The sequence below is a fragment of the Beta vulgaris genome, chromosome 4 (assembly GCF_026745355.1).
Source record: "Beta vulgaris subsp. vulgaris cultivar EL10 chromosome 4, EL10.2, whole genome shotgun sequence".
In the NCBI taxonomy this organism is placed as follows: domain Eukaryota; kingdom Viridiplantae; phylum Streptophyta; class Magnoliopsida; order Caryophyllales; family Amaranthaceae; genus Beta; species Beta vulgaris.
Window position 1 is genome coordinate 47,938,884 of NC_079205.1, and position 24,447 is coordinate 47,963,330.

Sequence of the window (24,447 nt, forward strand, 5' to 3'; positions counted from 1 at the left end):
ATACCACACAAACCACCACCCTATAGCCATACATTCCACTTGGAACATTGAAAATAAAGATTTAAAATTTAATAAAAAACTATTAAAGGAAACACCATTCTCAATTTCAGGCGAAATAGGCCATTTCAAATATTGATGGAGGTCCATAAAAACATCATTTGTGAACGGGTACTTAGAAAATAGATGATCTGTGTCCTCCGAATAATGATTACAAAAAACACACTCCAATGGAAGAAAAACATAACTTAACTCTAATCTTTTCTTCGTAGAGAAACCATTATGACAATTGTGAATCTCTCATTTCTTAGATAGAAAAAAAGTACGGCTAAACTTATAATCTCCACACAATTTTTATATATACTACCCCACCATTGAGCAACTAAACTATGATATATTCGCATTTAACTTTGCTTCTCATAAGTTTACTCTTCCTTCACCACATCAATACTACAAATCCAATACTTCAAATCTTAGCCATGCCAATATCTCACCTATATGCTCATTTCCTACTAATTTTTGTCGGCATAACTTCAGCCACCTCTCTACATCCAGACTTTCCAATCAAAGAAGCTACAATTAAAGATCTCCAAATCGCTTTACAAGAAAACAAGCTAACCTCAAAAGAATTAGTACAGTTCTACCTACAACAAATCCATAAACTTAACCCAATTCTTAGAGCGGTCATAGAGGTGAATCCGGACGCTCTAGAACAGGCGAATGAGGCCGATAAGCGGAGGGCGAAGGCGAAGAAAGGTGACTCAGTCAAAGTTTCATGGCTAGCTGGGATACCAATATTGCTGAAGGATAATATTGCTACCAAAGATAGGCTTAATACAACAGCAGGATCTTATGCATTGTTGGGTTCAGTGGTTCCAAGAGATGCTGGAGTTGTCAAAAGGCTAAGAAAGGCCGGGGCTATCATTCTTGGGAAGGCTACCTTGAGTGAATGGGCTAATTTTAGGTCTAATAGTGCGCCTAGTGGGTGGTCTGCTAGAGGAGGCCAAGGCCAGGCAAGTCCCCGGTTTTTTGTCTTTGCATAACTTTACATCATAAAATTCATAAATCATAAGCATATAGAATGTGACAATATCTAATTTTTCGAATTTATTATGTATGAACATGTAGAATATTGTAGATAGCATAATGGGCTTTTTTGATGGGAACATGAAAATCATCATTAATAAATCTTTACACGGATTAATAATAATAATAATAATAATCATTCACACATAAAAGATAATCTAAAACATTAAAATGAGAGTAACATTTTAAGACCGCTATCATAATATGGTAATGTTCTAACTATAATTGATTTTCGATGACTCAATATATTTAACGCATGATGTAATGGCAATTAGGAATATGACCTTCATCTTGATATTTGATATTGATAATCAACCAAAGAGTACAGTTTCCCATATCTTCAAAACTCCAAGGTCCATGAACTAGGGAAACTAAACAACCACTAATGATACATACAAATCCCACAAATGAGGAGGAGGCCCATGACAGGGAATAAACAAAATCCCAACAAGGGAGACTAACACCATCACAAGTCACAACAGATGGACTCTTATTGAAAACAAAAAACAAGACGGGAGGGAAGCTCGCGGCACGCCGGTGAGTTCACTGGATGCTACCTGCTCCTGGTAGCGGGAAAGGGGAAGCTTGGCGGTGGAAGAGATGGTGTAGAGAGAAAACCTCTCGGAGAGGGAAAACCCACCTCTCAAAAGTCAAAACTGATGGGCTTTTTCTTTATTGAATTGAGGAAAAGAAGCTACAGGAAATGAACAAAAGAAAAAGAAACATAATGATGAACAACAAGAAAACAAAATAAAAGCACACCTATGACCTATGGAGAGACTACGCATGGTAAAGCCACACTTCCAATATTTTCTTCTAAAATACGATTAAGCTTTAATGAGGGACTATCTAGTTAACAAAATGGGTGATTATAAATACACATATGAGTTTGGCTAATTTGTGCAGGTGTATGTCAGTATGTGTTTCTTTTTTGGGTAACTCTAGAGGGTGGAGGAATTCAAGTAATCTATATTACATAAAGGAAAGGGGGGCAACGGTGTCCTCTTTTGAACCGACTATTTTACCCTCATTCTCTTTCTAAATTACAAAAGGAATCTCAATATCAAAATGGGGGTCAAACAAAGCCATCGGAAATTAATTTTCAACAATTACTCAGAAATCACTTATATGAGGAAACTTTACAAATCACTCATAGAATTGAGAAAATCACGTTGTAAAAATCACGCAAACTACTCAAATGATCAGGAACCTTTATAAATACTAAAAATTAACTTACAAACTAAAACTAATACATTAGGACGTCAATACATACAAAAACATTCACAAAATTCACTTACAAATCATTGTTCTTAATAGCCATTCACAATTACATACTCACAAAAATTACCTATAAACACAAATTTGAGAAAAAAATATAAGATTTTGACAGTGATATCACACATTCGTCCATCGGCGTATGCGAACTTTCAAATAGGTACATAATTCTTTTAATCTTCAAAGTTATTTCACATTAGTCGACTGTTTTGTAGTTGAAAAAATTGAGATAATAGCAATTAGTTGAAAAGGGCTTTTATATAATTAGACTTAAATTTGATTCATTTTCATATAAAATCAGAAAACAATATGGGTATGAAATTTGATTCATTTATGACACTGATGAAAAAGTTACTAATTTAGTTCTTTTTTTTAAATTCCAATATAAAATTTTTGCCCAAAACTTTTGTAGAATATCCATGTTCAGTAATAAATTTTGAAAAACAAAACAATATCAAACCTTTTTGCGAACAACTTTTGCAAAAATCAATTTTCAGAAAAAAAAAATTTACATTAATTTGCGGAAACCATTTCATGCGAAATCAAATTGCGTATGAAAATTTTGAAATTTCATTTCACCTGTAATTGAAACTCAAAGTGTTCAAATTTAGAAAAGGAGAAAAATAAAAAATGACAATTTCATGCGAAATCATATTGTGTATGAAAAACTTAAAATTCCTTTCAAATATAATTGAAACTCAAAGTGTGAACATTTAGAAAAGGAGAAAAAATAAAAATGATGAAAATTCTTAAATATATCAATTTGTGAAATCGGAATTTAGAAGTTAGACAAGGAAAAAAAAACTGAAATTGTATTATACTTTTCGGTTACAATTTTGGGATCATAGAGAAATTACTGAAATCCATATAAAAAACTATCATAAATTACAAAAATGAATAAAACCAAAAAAAAAGAAGATGACGATATTTAGTAAAGAACATCATACTGATTATAAAAGAACATGCGCATATAAGACTTGAGAAACAAAAAACTATTCATATTCACAAAAATGTAACAACACAAAAAGAACATAAAAGAATCTTATTCACAAAATGAAGGTGAACTTAAATATTAACTTGCATTTTCAGTTTGTTTACTACTTACTATTAGGCCTAAAAATAAAATCGCACGCATCACGTGCACAAAAGGCTAGTTTTAGTTAATGTAAGCTCATTGTGTCTTCTTTCTCGTTAGCGGACAAATAAACAATCTTTTAATTTATTTTACTTCCTCCGTTCTGTTTTAAATAAAATGTTTACTTTTTTATGCAATTCAATGTGTTTCTTTGACCATAAATATTTTTAGTTATGAACACATAAAAAATATTTAAAAATTATAATTTGATAGTATGCATCAAAACGAATCTAACAAGACCCCGCATAACTATGTTTTTTCTTTATATAATGGCGATAAATTGGAGTCAAATTTGATCAATAAATAGTGTCATTTCACCCAATGTTTCATTTAAAACAAAACGGAGAAAGTATTAAAATATATCCAAGAAACTTATTTGTGTCTCGAAACCTCCTTTATGTGACAAAATATGAGGTATGTTGTATGTCTTTTATATATATATATATAGGAGGGCTCTTGTGAGACCACCTCCTCTATGTGAGAACACTTTTTTATGTGAGAACAAATATGCTGGACCTTTAGATCTAATCTAATCTAAATATTCTAAATACACTTATGAGTAATGGCATTTTTGTAATTAGGTTTACCCTTACTCCCCTTCTTCCTTCTTCCCCACAAACTTTCACGTCTATGGCGTCATTTTTTTTCTCTCTCTAGGTTTTGCACAACTTTCTCTCTCCTCTATGGCGTCATTCATGGAGTAATTTTTCAATGTTTTAGTTCGATTTTTGCGGATTCCACACTATTCTTTCCATAACAACAGGTTTTATTTGAAATTTTTAATTTGATATTCTTGACTTGCATATTTTTGTTCGATTTTTTTTTATTTCAATGCAGATTTTTGTTCGATTTTGTTCGATTTCAATGGCGTCATTCATCTTAAGTGCAGATTGTTGTTCGATTTATGTTTTCTTACTATATGATTTATCCTTTTTACCAACTTAAATGAATGAACGAACGTAGGAAACCTTCCTACTTCATCAACCAGAGAAACAAAAAGATATTATAGTGGTATAGATTGAAATTTTGGTATTCCACATTATATCGTTTCGATTATAGTCACACGTTATCACCATACATGATCAACGCATGCAAAATGTATATCATGTTCTAAATTAATGTATATCATGTTCTAAAATTCCGAGCAACATGTTCTAAAACGGATACATCATGTTCTAAAACGACGTAGATCATGTTATAAAATGATGTACATCATGTTCTAAAATGTTGTACATCATGTTCTAAAACGTTGTACATCATGTTCTAAAACGATGTACATCATGTTCTGACCCACCTTTATTCTCACATATGATATATGTTCTCACTCGAAATATTTCATAACATAATTAAAATGAATTGAAACATATTTGAAGTAATTCAGAACATGTTTGAAAAGTTTTAGAACACAATTAAAATAATTTGGAACATGTTTGAAATAATAAATAACATGTTTGAATAAATTTAGAACATACTTGCAATATTTCAGAACATCATTGAAATAATTCATAACATGTTTGAATAAATTTAGAACATGAGTTTGATATTTCAGAACATGTATATATGTATATGTATTGATTATATTCTCATGTTCTAAAAAAATGTTTGTGTTCTAAATTTTAAAGTGTTCTCATATAAGTATGTGTTCTCACATAAGAGAGTATTCTCACTGGATCCCAACCCTATGAAAAAGTGATGTAATTCCAAAAAAAAAGATATTAGAAAAAAAATCAATTTTTTTTTTTGGCTCAAATTTTTTTCAAAGGGGGTATAACTCTCATGAACAAGTGTTGTAACTCTAATCCAATCGTGTGGTTGAGATTCATTCTCATTTCTCATATAAAGAGCATTCTCATGTGATCTTGCCATATATATATATATATATATATATATATATATATATATATATATATATATATAATGCGCTGAAAAAAAAGAGTTCCAAAGAGAAGGGAGAAGCCCTTCTTTCTAGAAATCTCTAGCCATTTCCTAGGAAACCTCCACAGCCTCTCCTTCATATCTCCTTTTGCCGCCCATCTCAACCCCCATCTCAACCAGTTCTCCGCCGCTAATCCTGAACAATCCTCGCCTGCTACCCCGGTGTTTCATTATCGGTGGTTTGGGTAGTTCGCTCCTCGCCTCCCCTGTCGCGAGACCCATCAAACCACCGCCTCTTACCTCTCTTATCGGTGCAGAGGTTGGTGGTTTGATGGCTTCCCCTCATTTTCGCCTCTCTCTCTTTGTTGAGTATGAGGGGAAAAGAACAATAGTTTATTTGAAAAATCTAGTTACGCTTGTACATACATAATTTGAATGAAAAGTACATATGATTAAAGAAGTTTTTTCTCAAGACTATACCCTAAGTAAATCAATTTTCGACTGCAGAACCCTTACAATCTATCAGCAACTCCTTGTGGCTCAAGCAGTGGATCAGCCATAGCAGTATCAACAAACTTGGCAGCCGTAACCCTTGGGACCGAGACAGACGGCTCAATCCTTTGTCCTTCTAGCTACAACTCAGTCGTCGGTATCAAACCCACACTTGGTCTCACTAGCCGTAGTGGAGTTATACCAATCTCTCCTACACAAGATACTGTTGGGTATCCATATTATTACATCAATCTATTTATTTTTTGAAATTTATGAAGTTTATTATAATTCGTGGTCAGTTTTTAAAATTAACATTATTAATCTAATTGTGATTTGTATATAAAAAAAAGAGTCTAATTATGATTTAATTTTCACTTCATTTAACCACTCTATATCACAATTACGTGAGTTCTCATATCGCAAAACCAAAATCTACAAAGTGGTAAAGGAACCTTTTACTATGCTTTCAAAAACAAAAATTGATTTAATTAGTACAAACTATGGACGCCCTCACAAAAATAGTCCCTACTTTAGTTTATTGTTGTGCAGTGTCAACTTTTAGGACTATTTTACAATGGTAGTCCAATAGCAGGTAAACTCTGTCATTTTTTTCAGGGAAATTTGTCAAAAACAACCTTTTCAATACAAGTTTTTGCGAGTATAATAAAACGTTAAAAAATAAATTTTTTAGCGAAAAACAACTTGAACTATTTTCTAGGCATTGACCAAGTATTTTTTGGCTTCGATTTACTAAAACCTAACATGACAAGGCACATAATCTACATTTTATATGTTGTAACCCCATTTTCTTCATATACTAATGAATTTAACATCAGAAAATATTTGGTCAATGTCGAAAATAGAGAATAGAAGAGTTGAAACGTAAGAGATGCAGTTCATGTGTCCTCCACATGTTTGGTTTTAACGAATCAACGCTGAAAAATATTTGGCCAATACCGAAAGATTGGCGAGGTTATTTCTGACAAAATATTTTCTTCTTAAGATCATATTTTGCCAGATTTTTTAAAAAGATTTTCTTGTAAAAACTTATATTTAAAAAGTTATTTTTGACAAATTTTCCTTGTTTTCATTTTTTTCTATCTTCTTCCTCCTCTTTTCTCCATCCTTCCTCCCTCCTCTCCCCTGCCACCCAACCCTCTCCTCTTCCACCCCACTACCCCGTCACCCACCTCCCTTAAATGTCACCACTCCTCCACCACCCTCTCCCCTGTCCTCAAAACCCCTATCCTCTGCCCCTGCCACCCATCACCCTGCTATTTGAGGATCCTCACCATAAAAACGCAGTATGTAAGAACAGTATACTTCTTTAAGGAAAACTTAGGATTTTAGATCAGAGCGGGGAATTCATAACTCACAATTATGATAATGGGTTTGACGAAGGAAAGGTGAAAGAACAAAGGAGACAGATTGGTGGGCTGTTGAATTTGCCCCTTTTTGTTTTTTTTTTTGCTTCTCCAAACTGTCTGATTTCCTTTAATTTCATTTATTCTTCCACTTCTTTGGTCATACATGCGATCCATTTACATGAAATTACCCCTACTTTGCATTTGATTTACTAGTTTTATATGCACGTATCAACAAACAAAAGGTCAATTGCGTAATAATATATACGAAAAATTATTCATAAAGTTCACTGTGTATTTTTCTTCTATTTTTTGAAAGCCAATAAATTAATAATGATGTAAATATTTTGTTAATTGAGGATATAATGATAAAAGAGAGTATATTTATATTTTATTACTTAAGGGTATAAAAGGAATTATCATTTTTGGTGTCCCCCTCCTCTTCCTTTACATAACAGAGATAAGTTAATTTTTTTTGATTGGAAGATTCACTTCTTGTTGATTTTTGTCAACTTTAGTTTATCTGAGCTTCGTATTTTTGTTTGGATTTTTGTGCATTTTTTTTGGGTTTGCTTTGAAATGTAAGTGATAATCTAATCAAAGAGAAAATGTAAGCGATAATAATGGGATTGTGATTTGTGAATCAGTTGTTGGGCAGTTGATATTTTGGCATAATTTCCATGTTTTGTGTGATATTAAAAAAAATTGGAGGTCACTTCAGATTTGATGGAGATCGATATCAATTTAGGGGTTCTTTTTTTTCGATTGGCAGGAGAGGGAAGGTGGCAGGGGGTCGACACTCAGCACAGGAGGGGGTGGGGACGTGGGGTGGATGCCAAGGGAGAAGGAGAAGGAAGAGGAGGAGGGAGAAGGGAGAAGGGGGAAGGGGGAGAAGGAGGGAGGAGAGAATATAATCAAAACAGCAAAACAAAGTTAAAAAAAAAAATTACCTCTTATATTGGTTACTGGTTAATCTAGACTGGTATTGTAAAATATTACTAAAAGTTGAGACTGAACAATAATAAATTGAAGTAGGGTCTTTTATTGTCAAGGCATTCATAATTGAAACTGACTAAATCAATTTTTCCTTTTCAAAAATATGCAATATTTTACATTTATGGTATATTTTTACCCCACTTTTGACTTCACTACTATAGAAGTCAAGAAAACAATTATATTATCATGTCATTGTTAGATTTGTTTTAATGTTTATATCTACAATATGTCAATTAAAAGATATTTTACTAATATATAATAAAGGCAAAATTAGTCTGAACACCCTGAACTATAACGCGGATGCCCCAAACAGCCCCAACTAAGATTTATTATCAAAATATGCCGAATTTAAAAACCTGGGTGCAGTCCATATCATAAAGGAGGTTGATGGCCGAAATTCTCACAAGCAGCAGGACAATCTTAATTTTTTATTATTATTTTCATCCCCTTCTTATTTTCTTCTTTTTTGACCCTAATTTTTTTACTTAAAAAAAAAGGTATGTACCTTTCATTTTCTCCTTCCTCAATTAAAGACAAACTTTCTTTCCCAAAATCCATCTTTCTTCCCTAAATTCCCTCTATCTTCCCAAATAAACACTAAATTTTGAAGATTACTCAAATTGAGATTGAAAGATTGAAATCGCATAACAACAATGAGCTCAGCTTTATGTTCAAGTTTCAAGAAGAATTCATTAAATAATGGTAGGTTTTTTAGGATTTAAAAAAGAACATAAGAAAATTAAGAGGGGGGAAAATGGAAAATAATAATAATAAATTAAGATTCTCCTGTTGCTGGTATGGTCACCGACTTTATTTGTGATATACACTACATCCAGGTCTATACTTTGAGGCGTTCTAATTATAAGTCTTAGTTGAGGTTGTTTGGTACACCTGATTAATTTTGCTATAAAAAAGTTTCTAATGGTTAAAGATAAGTATTAGTGATCTTGAAAGTCATAGAGTTGCAATTTTTGCTCGATAATTTGATTAGCCTGTAATTTGTCGAATTGAACAATGAACAGGCCCATCTGTAGAACTGTGGCAGACGCAACCTATGTTCTTGATTCGATTGTAGGATATGATCCTTATGATTCTGAAGCGACAGTAAACGCAAGCAAGTACATACCGCGAAATGGCTATGCTCAGTTTCTTAAGCTTGAAGGTTTAAAAGGGAAGAGGCTAGGAATTGTAAGAAAGCCCTTCTTTGATTATCTTGAAGGGTTTCCTATACAGAGCACAGCCTTTAAGAAACATTTCCATACTCTAAGGTAAGCACATAACAGAGGCTAGCTATTGATTATATGAATATCATTGCATAAGATAAATTACAGGTTCATCTCCCAGATTTACCAAAGTTGTAAATCGAGCTGTTTTTTTTTTAAAAAAATTGAATATATACTATCTCAATCTAAGTAATGCTTTCTCCTTTTTTAAATGTTGCGCTTGCATATTAACTATTATTCACCAACTAACCTTGTTCTTGTTATACCTTAGAAATTACATATATAGTCGGGTGACTTCTTATTTGATTAATCTTAATGCATATTTTCATAATAACAACTTCTATAATTTGTTGCTAAATGTATAAATCATAATTAAAGGTATTATTATAGATTAAAGTCATGCATTTAATGACGTGAAAAGAAGTGTAGCATAAAAAAAGACAGAAAATATATAATTCACAAATTTTGGAATACATCATATGCACGATAACTTTTTAAGTGACTATTTTAAGTTTTTTTTTTTTTGAAAGAGAAGTGACTATTTTAAGTTAATACACTTTTTTTTGTAATGAATCCTTTTTGACTTAAAAATTGATCAATTTTGCCATGAATAGTGACTTTTTTTGGGCCAAATGTGGCATAATCTTACAACAAATTTAGGGGAAAAATGGAAAAGAATAATTCCATCTATAATAATTTCTCATTAACTTAATTTCAGGATAATCCTAACTTTATACCCTGTGGCCTGTTTTCTTAAAATGGTCTCATTTCAAAAGTAACCTGAGGTAAATATGAAGATTAATCGATTTGATCATGGTCAATTAATTTTGACCATCTTAATTATTAACTAAAGTTTGTCTCTAATACAACTTAATTAATAACAAAAACTAATTTTTTTTTTCAAACATCAACCTAAACCCACCACTACAACAAAACCACCGCCATCCTCCCTTTTCTCTCATATCACCACCACCCTCCTAAACCCACATTACAACAAAACCACCACCCTCACACAAATTGCCAACCCACCACCACCCTCGTTTCTCGGCAAAATGAGGAAGGACCACCTACTCCGCCCCAAACCCTGCCAACCGCGTATTCTCTCTCATAACCACCACCCTCACACAGATCGCCAACCCATCACCACCCTCATTTCTTGACAATACCGGATACCCAGCCTCCTACTTCCCCTCTTTAGCTGCTGTCGCAGCAGCCTCCACTCGCCTTTACCCCCTTCTTCCTCCTCCACTTGCAATCTCCTAGATCACCAATTTATCTCACATCCTCCCGCAAACCCCACCGCGCACGCTTCCTCGACGCAGCCCCCCCTTCCCCCCCAGCGCAATCACCTCCACCCCGTAGCCCGCAGCCCAGTTCAAGAAAGTGGATGATGGCGGTGCAATTTTTTTGGGTCGGTGGGGTTAGTTTGGTGGTGGGTAATCTGTGAGAAAGTGTTGGTGGTTTGTTGGGTGGTTACTGAAATCAGAAAAGGATAAAAGAGGAGAGAAAGGGGTGAGAGAGGACAGGAAAAAAAAGGTGAGAATAGTAACCTGTGTAAAAGGTTGTAGGTAATGGCCCATTTTTTAGCTCACAACCTTGCTACCATGGCAAGAAAGAGCTAACCTCTTGCGTGTTTTGTTCCACCTTTTCACCCTTTGTCAAAAAAAAAAAAAAAAAAAAAAGCCCATTTTAAGAAAATCGAGTATAAAGGTAGGATTATTTTGAAATTAAGTTAATGAGGAATTACTATGAGAAGACTGTCAAAAAATGAGATTATTCTTTTCTATTTTTCCTAAATTTAGTGTGCACCCGGTGCATGTAAGATTTGTTGTAAATAATCATAGATGTTCAATATATAAAGATTTGAAATATTTTTGTTGGGTAGATCTCGGAGATGAACATAATATCCTGCATGTAAACCATCTACTAATACACAATTTTCATGCTTATTGTCACTCGGTACAACTAAAGAGAAAAAGGGGCAAATCTAATTGATAATTTGGAAATACCCAACATTGAAGCAATAAATTCACAGAATAACGAGATGATGGTGTTGCTAGCTGAGTTCAAATTGTCATTGAATTCCTACTTAAAACAACTGGTTGAGTCTCCAGTGCGATCTTTAATAGATGTTATCCAATTCAACAACAAAAATGCCCAAAAGGTAAGAGGTTGTCCTTATTTATTATATGTGCCATTCTTGCTATGTTTGTAGAATTAACTGTTCTTTTAAGAAGTTATTTTCACAAACGTTACAAGAAGTCTATATGATCTTTGCTAACAAGTATTCGGGGGTTGAATAAGGAATTTATTTTAACATGATTTAATACAAAAATCACTTTGGGAGAATGATATATAAGTATATGTAGGTTTCTTATTTTGCCATATATATATACTAGTTGTATATGCACATGATGCGTGCGTCAACAATCTTATGTAGTTATATGTACGAATGAGCATGTTTTTCAATCTAAAATTATTTTGGTAGTAATTTCAATTGGAGTATCGAGATTATTTATAGAAGTTATTATTATTTAAAATTGAAATTGGCTGATTTTTAACTGTTTAATACTGTCACTGAAAAATTTGCTCGATGATTCAATAATGAACATCTCTAATGTTGGACATTGAAAACTTACTTTAAGCTGAAAACTGAAAACGACTTTTTTTGCTCATTTTGCAGATTTTTGCTCATTTTATGTTTTTTTGCTCATTTTATGTGTTTAGTTGCTCATTGTAAGAAACTTTTGCTCATTTTGACAAACTTTCGCTCATTTTACGAAGTTTACGCTCATTTTACAAACCTTTTCATTTTATGTTTTTTGCTTATTTTATGTTTTCGCTCATTTAAGAAACTTTTGCTCATTTTACAAATTCTTACTCATTTTATATTCTTTGCTCATTTTATTATTTTGCTCATTTTCAGAGATTTTTTGCACATCAGTTTTCAGTTTTAGCACGAGGAGTGATTTTCACATGATCCTATTCCTATATATATATATAGGGTTGGGTTCTAATGAGAACCCTCTTATGGTGAGAACCGTGAGAACCACTTAAAATGAGCAAAAACTTCCTAAAATGAGCATAAACATAAAATGTGTAGAAAACATTAAGTGATCAAAAACGTAAAATGAACAAAAATGTAAAAGAAGAAAAACGTAAAATGAGCATAAAAAAGTTCAATGAGAAAAAAAGTAAAATAAGCAAAACATAAAATGATCAAAAATGTTGATAAATCAGCATAAAAATGTTAAATGACCAAAATCATAAAATAAGTGAAACAAAAAATGAGCAAAAATATTATGAAATGATCAAAATCTTCGTAAAATGAGGAAAAATGAGTGGTTCTCACGGTTCTCACCATAAGGGTGGTTCTCATATTATATATATATATATTATATATATATAATATATATGTATGTATATGTATGTATGTATGTAGGAATAGGATCACGTGAAAACCTCTCCTTATATTGAAAACTGAAAACTACAACATGAAATGAGCGAAAAGTTCTTAAAATGAGCGAAAAGTTTTTTAAATGAGAAAAAATATAAAATGAGCAATGTTTTTGAGCAAAAGTTTCTTAAAATGAGCGAAAACATAAAATGAGCAAAAAACATAAAATGAACAATAGTTCGTATCCTTATATTGAAAACTGAAAACTACAACATGAAATGAGCGAAAAGTTCTTAAAATGAGCGAAAAGTTTTTTAAATGAGAAAAAATATAAAATGAGCAATGTTTTTGAGCAAAAGTTTCTTAAAATGAGCGAAAACATAAAATGAGCAAAAAACATAAAATGAACAATAGTTCGTAAAATGAGCAAAAACTTCGTAAACTGATGTAAGATATATATATAGATTTTCTAGAACTTATTTCTTTTAAAACAAAGAGGAAATCTTATGGGACTTTTGGGCTATTTTCATATTTGTAAAACACGGGTTTTTATTGTTTTAGCAACCTGTGTATGGATATCAGACCAAGGCGGTGGGTTTTTCTTTAGTCTATCATGGAGGGGATTGGCAACTCTACAAAGATTTGGATAAAAGTCTAAGACATAATTTAAGCTACCAAGAAATCTTTGTGGTTTATCAGGAAATTTGCTGGTGAATTGGAGAGATCTATCAGTAGGGGTAATAGTTCCACAAGACATCAAGTGACCAATGAACCTAATTTTTGTTTGAAATAAGGAAACCTTTAGATAGAAATAGGTCTTTAGATTTTTGAAAGTTGGTCAATCGTGCTTGAGTAGACTAGCACATCATCAATGTAAATTATGCAAAAATCTGAATAGGGGTTAAAAATATCGTTCATTATTCTTTGAAATTCATAAGGAGCATTTTTAAGGCCAAAAGGCACCAGGATAATTCCAAGGATCTGGGGTGTTAACAGATAATACAAAGAAATGAAAATATTTAAAACATAAAACAATTAAAAATAAGGCGGTTTAACCAGCCATTGCTTAATAGAAAAGAATTACAAATTGTCTTGAAACTGATACTACTAAAGAGAGTTACAAACTTTTTTTGTGAATGAAGAGGGAGAGAGAGAGATTTTCTGAGGAGCTAATGTAATCGTGTATTTTGCTCTGTCTTCAACTGAAGAAGAGTCCTCAATTTATAGGCAGTGGAAAACAAAAATGTCACATTATTTTACTGTGTATGAACAACTTGTAATCTTGCTTTAAACTGTTCACAATTTTGTTTTGTTGAAGCTTTTACTGTTGAGTAATTTATCTGTTGCTGTTCAAAATGCCATTAAGACTGTTGTTCTGAAGCATTTTTTCTGTTACTGCGTTAACCCTATTGCTGCTTTGGAGATAGTGAGAGAATCTTTTTTTTAAGTCTGGAAACCAGCATCTTCTTCGTCGTCACTTAAGTGGATGAAGGAGTCTGCTATCGTTTCATTGTCCAAATTAAGGAGGATTCAGACATACTATTAGCTAGTTGTCGAAGGATCCGTGCGTAATCTTCGGGGGTTTTAGCTGAGGCAAGCAAGGAATTTGCTTGTAGTTTTTGGGCTAGGAACTGAGATTGTTCTGCCCCTGATGTCATGAAACCTGTGTTACTATTTTTCTTTAACTATTCTCTAATGGCTGGTTCGAGAATAGACTGGGAGCATTGAAGTTTGACCACCATCTAGTTTTAAATTTTCTTTGGAGAACCATGTCCCCTTGATCTTGGTTTATTTCGAGGAACCATTGACAAACCCAAGAGAGGTAGAACTTCATTGAAACCAAAACATAAGGCAGAAAAACGCCTTTCAATATTTGAAGGTTTATATTGGGTTCTAAAAGTATTATAGCTTTTTGTGACTTCAGGGTGAAGGATTTCTGTAGAAGAGCCATAGAATTTCCACCAATGTGTAAACCAAGATGGCAATTTTTCTGGCTGTATGGTTTTAGTGTTAAAGTAGATTAACCAAGAATGGGATAATCTATTGTTTTGTATTAGGAAGGTGGAAACCAAGCCTGTTGTGTAACCCAATAATTAAAGGTTTTACAATGTGGGAAAGTGTTTTGAAGCTAATAGGGAAGGCTTTGGTTTTGAAAGGTCTTGATTCCAGTCGTGAGGACTGAGAACCTTTAGGATTTTGATGGTTGAATAAGAGGCTCAGTATGTTCATTCTTATAGAAAAAGTGTTGAATTCCAGAGCCAGTAATTTCAAGGATTATCTGGTAATAATCTGTTGTTTTAGTACGATCCCATGGTTTGTAGAACCAGTTTTTCCAAAGATTTTTGAATTGAAACATAGGGATCTTCATCATGATACCCATGTTCAATAGTTATAATATTTTGAGAATCAGTTTTTACAAAATATTCGGAAGTCTCATTTTTCTTTGGTTGAGCCAACACAACCTGAGAGCTCCTGTTTTAACAAATTGTTTTTAGGAAGGGTTTTTTGGAAGATTCTCCTTCCTGGTTTTGAATAACTAATATTTTTCCTGCGTGATTTTTGTCTTCTATGACTGCTTTGTTGGAGTTTTCCTGGTTTCTTGAGCTTTGGAAAGCTTGGATATTTGGGGGTGTTTTAGGATAGAGAAGGGTGCTCAGAGATGGAAAGGAGCCAGTCTTGAACTTCCTGAGTTCTATCAATGGAGGAGGTTTCACTTCCATATTCTGAACTGCGTCGTACCAGGTTTTTATTGGTTTTTCTGTGGTTCATATGGTTTTCTCAGGAGGAGGTCGGGACTTCTCCTTATCTTTTGTCTTTTTTGGCATTTCTGTAAGAAATTCACGGGTTAAGAAGTCAGGGATAGAATTCTCTTCTCCTTTTATATGCTCAATCTCAAATTCAAAAATGCTTAAAATAGACTGCCATCTGGCAAAAATTGTTTTGCAGCAATGTTTTGGACATCCTTTTTTAAAATAGCTTTAGCAGCTTGACAATCAACTCGTAAGAGGAATTTTTATTTAATAAATCAGACTGGAATTTGGTAATACAAAGAACAATTGACAACATTTCTTGTTTTAGTAGAGTATTTTTTCTGGGTATCATTCCAGTGCCCTGAGGTAAACCTGATAATGTATTCTTTTCCATTATCGACTTGTTTAAAGATACCTCCGTAAGCTTTGTCACTGTCATTTGTTTCAATAATTTTAGGCAGGTTAGGGTTAGCTAAAGAAAGGCATGGAATTTCTAAAACACGGGTTTTATTGTTTTAACAGCCTGGGTATGGATCAGACCAAGGGTGGGTTTTCTTTAATTATCATGGAGAGGTTTGGCAATTCTACAAAGATTTGGATAAAAGTCTAAGACATAATTTAAGCTACCAAGAAATCTCTGTAGCTGTGTTTTGTCTAGGATTTTATCAGGAAATTTGCTGGTGAATTGGAGAGATCTATCAATAGGGGTAATAGTTCCACAAGACATCAAGTGACCAAGGAATCTAATTTTTGTTTGAAATAAGGAAATCTTTTTTGCCGAAACGACGAGACCATTTTTTTTAATTAGATAGAAAAAGGTCTTTAGATTTTTGAAATGCTGGTCAATCGTGCTTGAGTAGACTAGCACATCATCAATGTAAACTATGCATTAATCTGAATAGGGGTTAAAAATATCGTTCATTATCCTTTGATATTCAGAAGGAGCATTTTTAAGGCCAAAAGACATTACGTTCCATTCATATTGGCCAAAAGAAACAGTAACTGCAGTTTTATAACCGTGTTGTAGCTTGATCTGTATCTGCCAAAATCCAGATTTCATATCAAATTTTGAAAAGATAAAAGCATGGTGTAATTTTTGCATCAAGTCTTTTTTATTGGGTATAGAATAACGAATTCATCTTAGGGCGTGTTAAGAGGTTTATAATTTATAACTAATTAGGGTGTGCCACGTTCAATTTCCAAAGCTTTGCTAACGTAAAACGCTGCACAACTCCAAGGGGAGCGGGAATTTGAAATTAAGCCTTTACTTTCGAGCAATATAATCTCTTCATGACAATGACGTTCTAATTCGGCATTCCTCTGGGTTGGCCGGGCCTTGGTAGGGATGTTCTTTTCATCATAATCCGGTTCATAAGGTAAGTCGACCATGTGTTGCTTTCTATTCCAGAAAGCGTTCGGAAGATCAGAGCAGACTTCTCGTTCAAGGAGACTTTGGAAGTCAGCTATTTGGGTTTTTAGTACACTACTTTGTAACCGGTCTTCGATCTTTTGTAAATGGATTTTTTGTTTTAGATTGTGCACATCACTTTGCTTTTGGTTGATAAGAGAATGTATCTCACTATTGTAAATAGAACTTGCTTTTATAATGTTGAGATTCCTAGTTTTTGGTTTTTCTAGGAGTTTTTGCTTTTATAATGTAGGGATATTCTAGTTTTGAAGGAATTCTAGTTTTTTATTTTTGGTTTTGAAGGAATTCCTTTTCCTAGAAAACCAAAAACTAGGAATCCCAACATTATAAAAGCAAGTTCTATTTAAAATAATGAGATAAATTCTCTTATCAACCGAAAGCAAAGTGATGTGCACGATCTAAAACAAAAAATCCATTTACAAAAGTTCAAAGACCAGTTACAAAGTAGTGTTCTAAAAACCCAAATAGCTGACTTCCAAAGTCTCCTTGAACGAGAAGTCTGCTCTGATCTTCTGAATGCCTTCTGGAATAGAAAGCAACACATGATCGACTTACCTTATGAACCAGATTATGAAGAAAAGTATATCCCTACAAGGCCCGGCCAACCCAGATGAATGTCGAATTAGAACATCATTGTCATGAAGAGATTATATTTCTCGAAAGTAAAGGCTTAATTTCAAAATCCCGCTCTCCTTGGAGTTGTGCAGCGTTTTATGTTAACAAAGTTTCGGAAACTGAACGTGGCACACCCAGATTAGTTATAAATTATAAACCTCTTAACGACGCCCTAAGATGAATTCGTTATCCTATACCCAATAAAAAAGACTTGATGCAAAAATTACACCATGCTTTTATCTTTTCAAAATTTGATATGAAATCTGAATTTTGGCAGATACTGATCAAACCACAACATTGTTATATAACCGCATTTACTGTTCCTTTTGGCCAATATGAATGGAACGTAATGCCTTTTGGCCTTAAAAATGCTCCTTCTGAATATCAAAGGATAATGAACGATATTTTTAACCCCTATTCAGATTTTTGCATAGTTTAGATTGATGATCTGCTAGTCTACTCAAGCACGATTGACCAGCATTTCAAAAATCTAAAGACCTTTTTCTATCTAATTAAAAAAAATGGTCTCGTCGCTTCGGCAAAAAGGATTTCCTTATTTCAAACAAAATTAGATTCCTTGGTCACTTGGTGTCTTGTGGAACTATTACCCCTATTGATAGATCTCTCCAATTCACCAGCAAATTTCCTGATAAAATCGTGGACAAAACACAACTACAGAGATTTCTTGGTAGTTTAAATTATGTCTTAGACTTTTATCCAAATCTTTGTAGAATTGCCAAGCCCCTCTCTGATACACTAAAGAAAACCCACCGCATTGATCTGATATCCATACCCAGGCTGTTAAAACAATATAAACCCGTGTTTTAGAAATTCCATGCCTTTCTTTAGCTAACCCTAACCTGCCTAAAATTATTGAAACAAATGACAGTGACAAAGCTTACGGAGGTATCTTTAAACAAGTCGATAATGGAAAAGAATACATTATCAGGTTCACCTCAGGGCACTGGAATGATACCCAGAAAAAATACTCTACTACAGAACAAGAAATGTTGTCAATTGTTCTTTGTATTACAAATTCAATCTGATTTATTAAATAAAAAATTCCTCTTACAAGTTGATTGTCAAGCTGCTAAAGCTGCTTTAAAAAAGGATGTCCAAAACATTGCTGCAAAACATATTTGTGCCAGATGGCAGTCCATTTTAAGCATTTTTGAATTTGAGATTGAGAATATAAAAGGAGAAGAGAATTATATCCCTGCCTTCTTAACCCGTGAATTTCTTACAGAAATGCCAAAAAAAAAAGACAAAAGATAAGGAGATGTCCCAACCTCCTCCTGAGAAAACCACATGAACCACACAAAAACCAAAAAAAAACCTGGTACGCCGCAGTTCAGAATATGGAGAGTGAAACCTCTTCCATTGATAGAACACAGGAAGTTCAAGACTGGCTCCTTTCCATCTCTGAGCATCCTTCGTCTATCCTAAAATACCCCCAAATCCTCCAAGCTTTCCAGAACTCTAAGCAAAAACCAGGGAAACTCCAATAAAGCGGTTATAGAAGACTAAAATCACGCAGGTAAAAATATTACAGTTAGTTCAAAACCAGACGAAGGAGAATCTTCTCAAAAAAAATCCTCCTCAAAAACAATTTTTAAAACCAGGTAGCTCTCAGGTTATGGTGGCTCAACGAAAGAAAAATGAGACTTCCGAATATTTTGTAAAAATTGCTTCTCAAAACATTATAACAATTGAACATGGGTATCATGATGAAGATCCCTATGTTTCAATTCAAAAAATATTTGGAAAAAACTGGTTCTACAAACCATGAGATCGTATTAAAACAACAAAATATTACCAGACAATCCTTGAAATCACTGGCTCCGCTGAATTCAAGGACTTTTTCTATAAAAATGAGCAAGCCGAGCCGTCTTATTCAACCATCAAAATTCTAAAGGTTCTCAATCCTCACGACTGGAATCAAGACCTTTCAAAACACAAAGCCTTCCCTATTAGCTTCAATAACACATTCCCACATTGTAAAACCTTTAATTATTTAGATTACCAACATGCTTGGTTTTCCACCTTCCTAATACAAAATAATATATTATCCCAGTCATGGTTAATCTACTTTAACACTAAAACCATACAGCCAGAAAAATTGCCATTTTGGTTTACACATTGGTGGAAATTCTAGGGCTCTTCTGCATAAATCCTTCACCTTAAAGTCACAAAAAGCTATAATACTTTCAGAACCTAATATAAACCTTCAAATATTGAAAGGCGTTTTTCTGCCTTATGTTTAGTTTCAATGAAGTTCTACCTCTCTTGGGTTTGTCAATGGTTCCTCGAAATAAACCAAGATCAAGGGGCATGGTTCTCCAAAGAAAATTTAAAATAGATGGTGGTCAAACTTCAATGCACCACAATTTATTCTCGAACCAGCCATTAGAGAATGGTTAAAGAAAAATAGTAACACAGGTGTCATGACATCAGGGGCAGAACAATCTCAGTTCCTAGCCCAAAAATTACAAGCAAATTCCTTGCTTGCCTCAGCTAAAACCCCCTAAGATTACGCACGGATCCTTCGACAGCTAGCTAATAATATGTCTGAATCCTCCTTAACTTCGGACAATGAAACGTTAGCAGACTCCTCCATCCACCTGAGTGACGATGAAGAAGATGCTGGTTTCCAAACTTAAAAAAAACGGTTATCTCACTATCTCCAAAGCAGCAACAAGGTTTGTTGCTCAACAAACAAAATGCTTCAGAACAACAGTCTTAATGGCATTTTGAACAGCAACAGACAAATTCCTCATCAGTAAAATGCTTCAAATCTATTCATCAACAGTTTAAAGTAGAAGACAAATTGTTCATACATAGTAAAACAACGTGACATTTTCGTTCTCCCTTGCCTATAAATTGAGGACTCTTCTTCAGTTGAAGGCAGATCAAAATACACGATTACATTAGCTCCACTGAAAATCTCTCTCTCCCTCTTCATTCACAAAAAAAAAAAATTGTAACTCTCTTTAGTAGTATCCGTTTCAAGACAATTTGTATGTATTTTCTATTAAGCAATTGTTGGTTAAACCGCCTTATTTTTAATTGTTTTATGTTTTAAATATTTTCATTTCTCTGTATTATCTGTTAACATCCCAGATTCTTGGAATTATCCTAGTATATATATATATATATATATATATATATATATATATATATATATATATATAATAAAACTCTATTCTCCCTTCCTATTTAAGATCCATCCATTCACAAACAATCTCATATCTCCATCGTCAATTTGTCTTCCCCTAATACAAGAAATAGACAAGAAGCTAGAGATGTAAAAGGATTTAGCAAATTAAACCTTTCTCCAAGAGGTAATGACTAGCTACTAATACCTGCATGTGCTTATTCTTCATTTGTATTTACTCCCTTTGTCTCTTTTTGATTGCTACATTCTGTTTTCCACAGTTTTTGAGACACGACTTTAAACCTTAATTTTTTGAGTTATGTTTTTCCTTACGTATATAAAATTTAAAAATTAGAAGTACATATTGAGATGAATCAAACAAGATTTCACATGACAATGTTTTTCCTTATATATATAAAATTTAAAAAAGGTGAAAGTTGTCATGTGAATATACTACCCCCCCCCCCCCAAAATGTAACAATCAAAAAAAGATGGTGAGAGTACTTGATAAAGTTTATTTGAACTTATATGGATTTGGTCAATTTGTAGGAAATGATCGAAGAATATGGTCAACATATATTTCTTGCCGCTGAAGCAACAAATGGGATTGGACCCGAAGTGAAGATGTCCTTGGTAACATTAGCAAATTGGTCGAGAGATGGGTTTGAAAAGGTTATGGTCAAAAATAAGTTGGATGCAATCGTAACACCCGGTTCTTTTTTTCCGGTGTTCTTGCAATTGGAGGATTTCCAGGAATTAGTGTTCCTGCTGGATATGATAAAGATGGTGTGCCATTTGGTATTTGCTTCGGAGGTTTAAAGGGTACCGAGCCTAAACTAATTGAGATGGCTTATGCTTTTGAGCAAGCTACCAATATTAGGAAGCCTCCTGTATTTTGACATGTTTTAGACTCGTCGATTAATTACAACTTGGATCATGGATTAGTATTAACTAGTGTTTGACGTGAGCTCAAAACATACTATATAAAAACAATTTTTTTCTTTAGATATTTTTAAAGTGGGTTTTATTTGCTTCTATGCGCCAATGATGAATTTAATGCCCTATATAAACCGCTAACTGATATAATCTTCTGCTTCACGCTGACGTGGACGGTATGTAATGAATTGAATTTAACATTTGCACATATAGGGAATTAAAACTTTCTTTGACAATATCTAGGGAAAAAACTCATACAAAACCATTAACTAGAAATAATAAATGATTAAATTACATGAAAAGCTTAATTGGTTCTGTTGTATTCCATGTTTTGATGATGCCAAATAATTAGGTTCTTGTATAATTTTTATTTTGAAAAACATAAAACTCCAAAAAATAATGTAAAGTTATTTTTTATATCTTGTGGAGAAAGATTATTTATTTAATCTAGTCAATATATCATTATTTATGCACTCTTGAATTTTATTATACGGTATGTTTGATTAATCTATTGACTTAGAATCTTTGTAGAAAAGATTCTTGGAGTTATTAGATATTGTGTGCTGATGAAAATGGTGTGGAAAATATGTTGAAGTTCGTGGCTGATTTTGTGGAATAACTTGCGTGAAGCTAGCTAACCGTTTTGATCCACTCGCTGGAAATTCTCCGACTAGCGGCTAGTGGAGGTTGTTTATTTCCATTGCAATGTTCGTGGAAATTGTGCAGCGAAAATAGGCCATGATCTCCATAACTCTACAAACATGCAAATAGGAGAAAGTGGAGCATTATATTTCCAGAAGAAACAGTGCAACAACTATATATAAAAGGAAGAATTATTTGAAGATTTAGAACTTTCAAGCATTAAAAAGTCAATCTTTACTTAGAAAGTTTTTCTTGTATTTTCTTATTCTTCTACATATCATTGTAATATTCATAGTGTTTGAGTGAGAAAAAAATCTGAGAATATCCTTGTAATCAAGAGAGAGAAAAGAGAAGACTTCGAGTGAAGTCAAAGTGAGTGTCATCAGTTCAGGGGGAACTGAGTGACTGGGAACAGGCTCCTATAGGAATAAAGAAGGATCCATTAATAGGTTGTAAAAGAGAGTCTTTTGGCCTAATATAGTAAAGAGAGTATTGAGTTGAAATTCCTCGTGGTCAAGGTTTTTCTTCCTTTTGGGCCTAGGAAGTTTTCCTTGTAAAAATCATGTGTGCTTTTTCTCTTTTGTTTTTAAGTTAATTCAATTCCGCAATCTAAATTTGAAATTTTCCCTTCAACTGCAATTCACCCCCCTCTTGTAGTTGTTCTAGTGTTCATAATAGAATAATAATTGGTATCAGAGCCTGGTACCTCCAAAAATCAGTTAACCCTGAGGAACTTGTACCTGGCACCATGACACTACTAGAATCCAATCTTTTACCGGCCGCAACAAAATCGGTTGTTAATAACAAAAATACCGACCATTTCCCGTGTGGAAGTTAATTACCGTCCGGCCTTAACTTTTATCGACCGTTGTTTTTTTTCAAAGGTATATATCGACCGATTAAATGATTCTTTCTTTTTCGGTTGGTATACCGACCACTAGTAATTAATTCCAACTACTTAACGATCTGTCGCAGGTTTCCTCTTCATTTGCACTCCGTCGCCAATTTTTTCTTCATCCGCACGTTGTTGCCGGTTTTCAGGTAAGTAATCTTCATCTTATTTTTTAATTTGTTTAATTTTTATAAAATAATCTGTCTTTCTGTGATATTTTTTGTCCTAAATTTGCAATATCGAAGCAATATTCATGATTTTTTTTCGATTTTTTCACCATATACCCCTGACAATTTTTTTTGTACCGTATACCCTTTCAACTTTCCAAATTCATCATATACCCCCTCACTTTTCGAAAAATACATCAACTTACCCTTTTGACTAACGGTGTCATACTTCCATTAGTCATTAGGCACTAATCCTCTCCTAATCCTAATCAACTATCCTAAACCCTAAATACCCCTAAAAATAAATAACAAACCCTAAAAATCTAACTAATCCTAAAAGCCCACCACCCACCCAAACCCACCACCCCCAACAACCCCAGCCCCACCATCCCCATCCCCACCCCCACCCTCACCCTCACACTCACCCCCTAGCCCACCACCCTGAACAACCCTAGCCCCACCACTCCCACCACCCCCACCACCCCCACCACCCCCACAACCTCGCCAGCCCACCATCCCCACCCTCGCAACCTCGCAGCCCCCACCCCGCTCCCCCCAACCCCACCAGATTTTCACACCCCACCCTACTCCATCGGATTTTGGCACTCCACTGCCCCCCGCAGTCGCGCACCTGTGACCCCCCTCCTCACCTGCAGTTGCGCACTTGTGACCCATCACCCCCCCGCAGTCCCCCTCTCCCTTTTCCCGCAGTCCCGCAACCCCCTCCCCTTCCCCTTCCCCTTCCTCCGCAGTCGCACAACCCTCCCTCCTTTTCCCCTGCACTTGAGTTCGAGGGTCAAGGGTGTGGTGGCTGGTGTGTCGGTGTTTGTTAGTGTGTCGGCGTCGATTTTCATTGGTGTGGTGGCGTTGGGTTCAGGGTGTGGTGGCTGTGCAGGAGCGGAGAAAGGGTGGGGTTGTCGGGGAAACGGGAGGGGGTTGCGGGTGGGGCGGGGTAGGGGGGTGGTGGGTGGGTGGTTACGGTAGGTTTAGGGTTACTTAGGGTTAGAGGGGAGATTAGGGTA

General features: G+C 34.3%; 1 protein-coding gene across 1 annotated transcript; it reads left to right on the forward strand.

The window, feature by feature from the left end:
• Window positions 1-308: 308 nt before the first annotated feature.
• LOC104890926 (probable amidase At4g34880) lies at window positions 309-21,797 on the forward strand. The gene is given in 6 exon segments (XM_010676544.4): window positions 309-1,010; window positions 5,876-6,090; window positions 9,243-9,488; window positions 11,415-11,607; window positions 21,338-21,503; window positions 21,506-21,797. Coding segments are annotated over 6 exon segments (1,626 nt in total). The 5' UTR covers window positions 309-386; the 3' UTR covers window positions 21,688-21,797.
• Window positions 21,798-24,447: the final 2,650 nt, after the last annotated feature.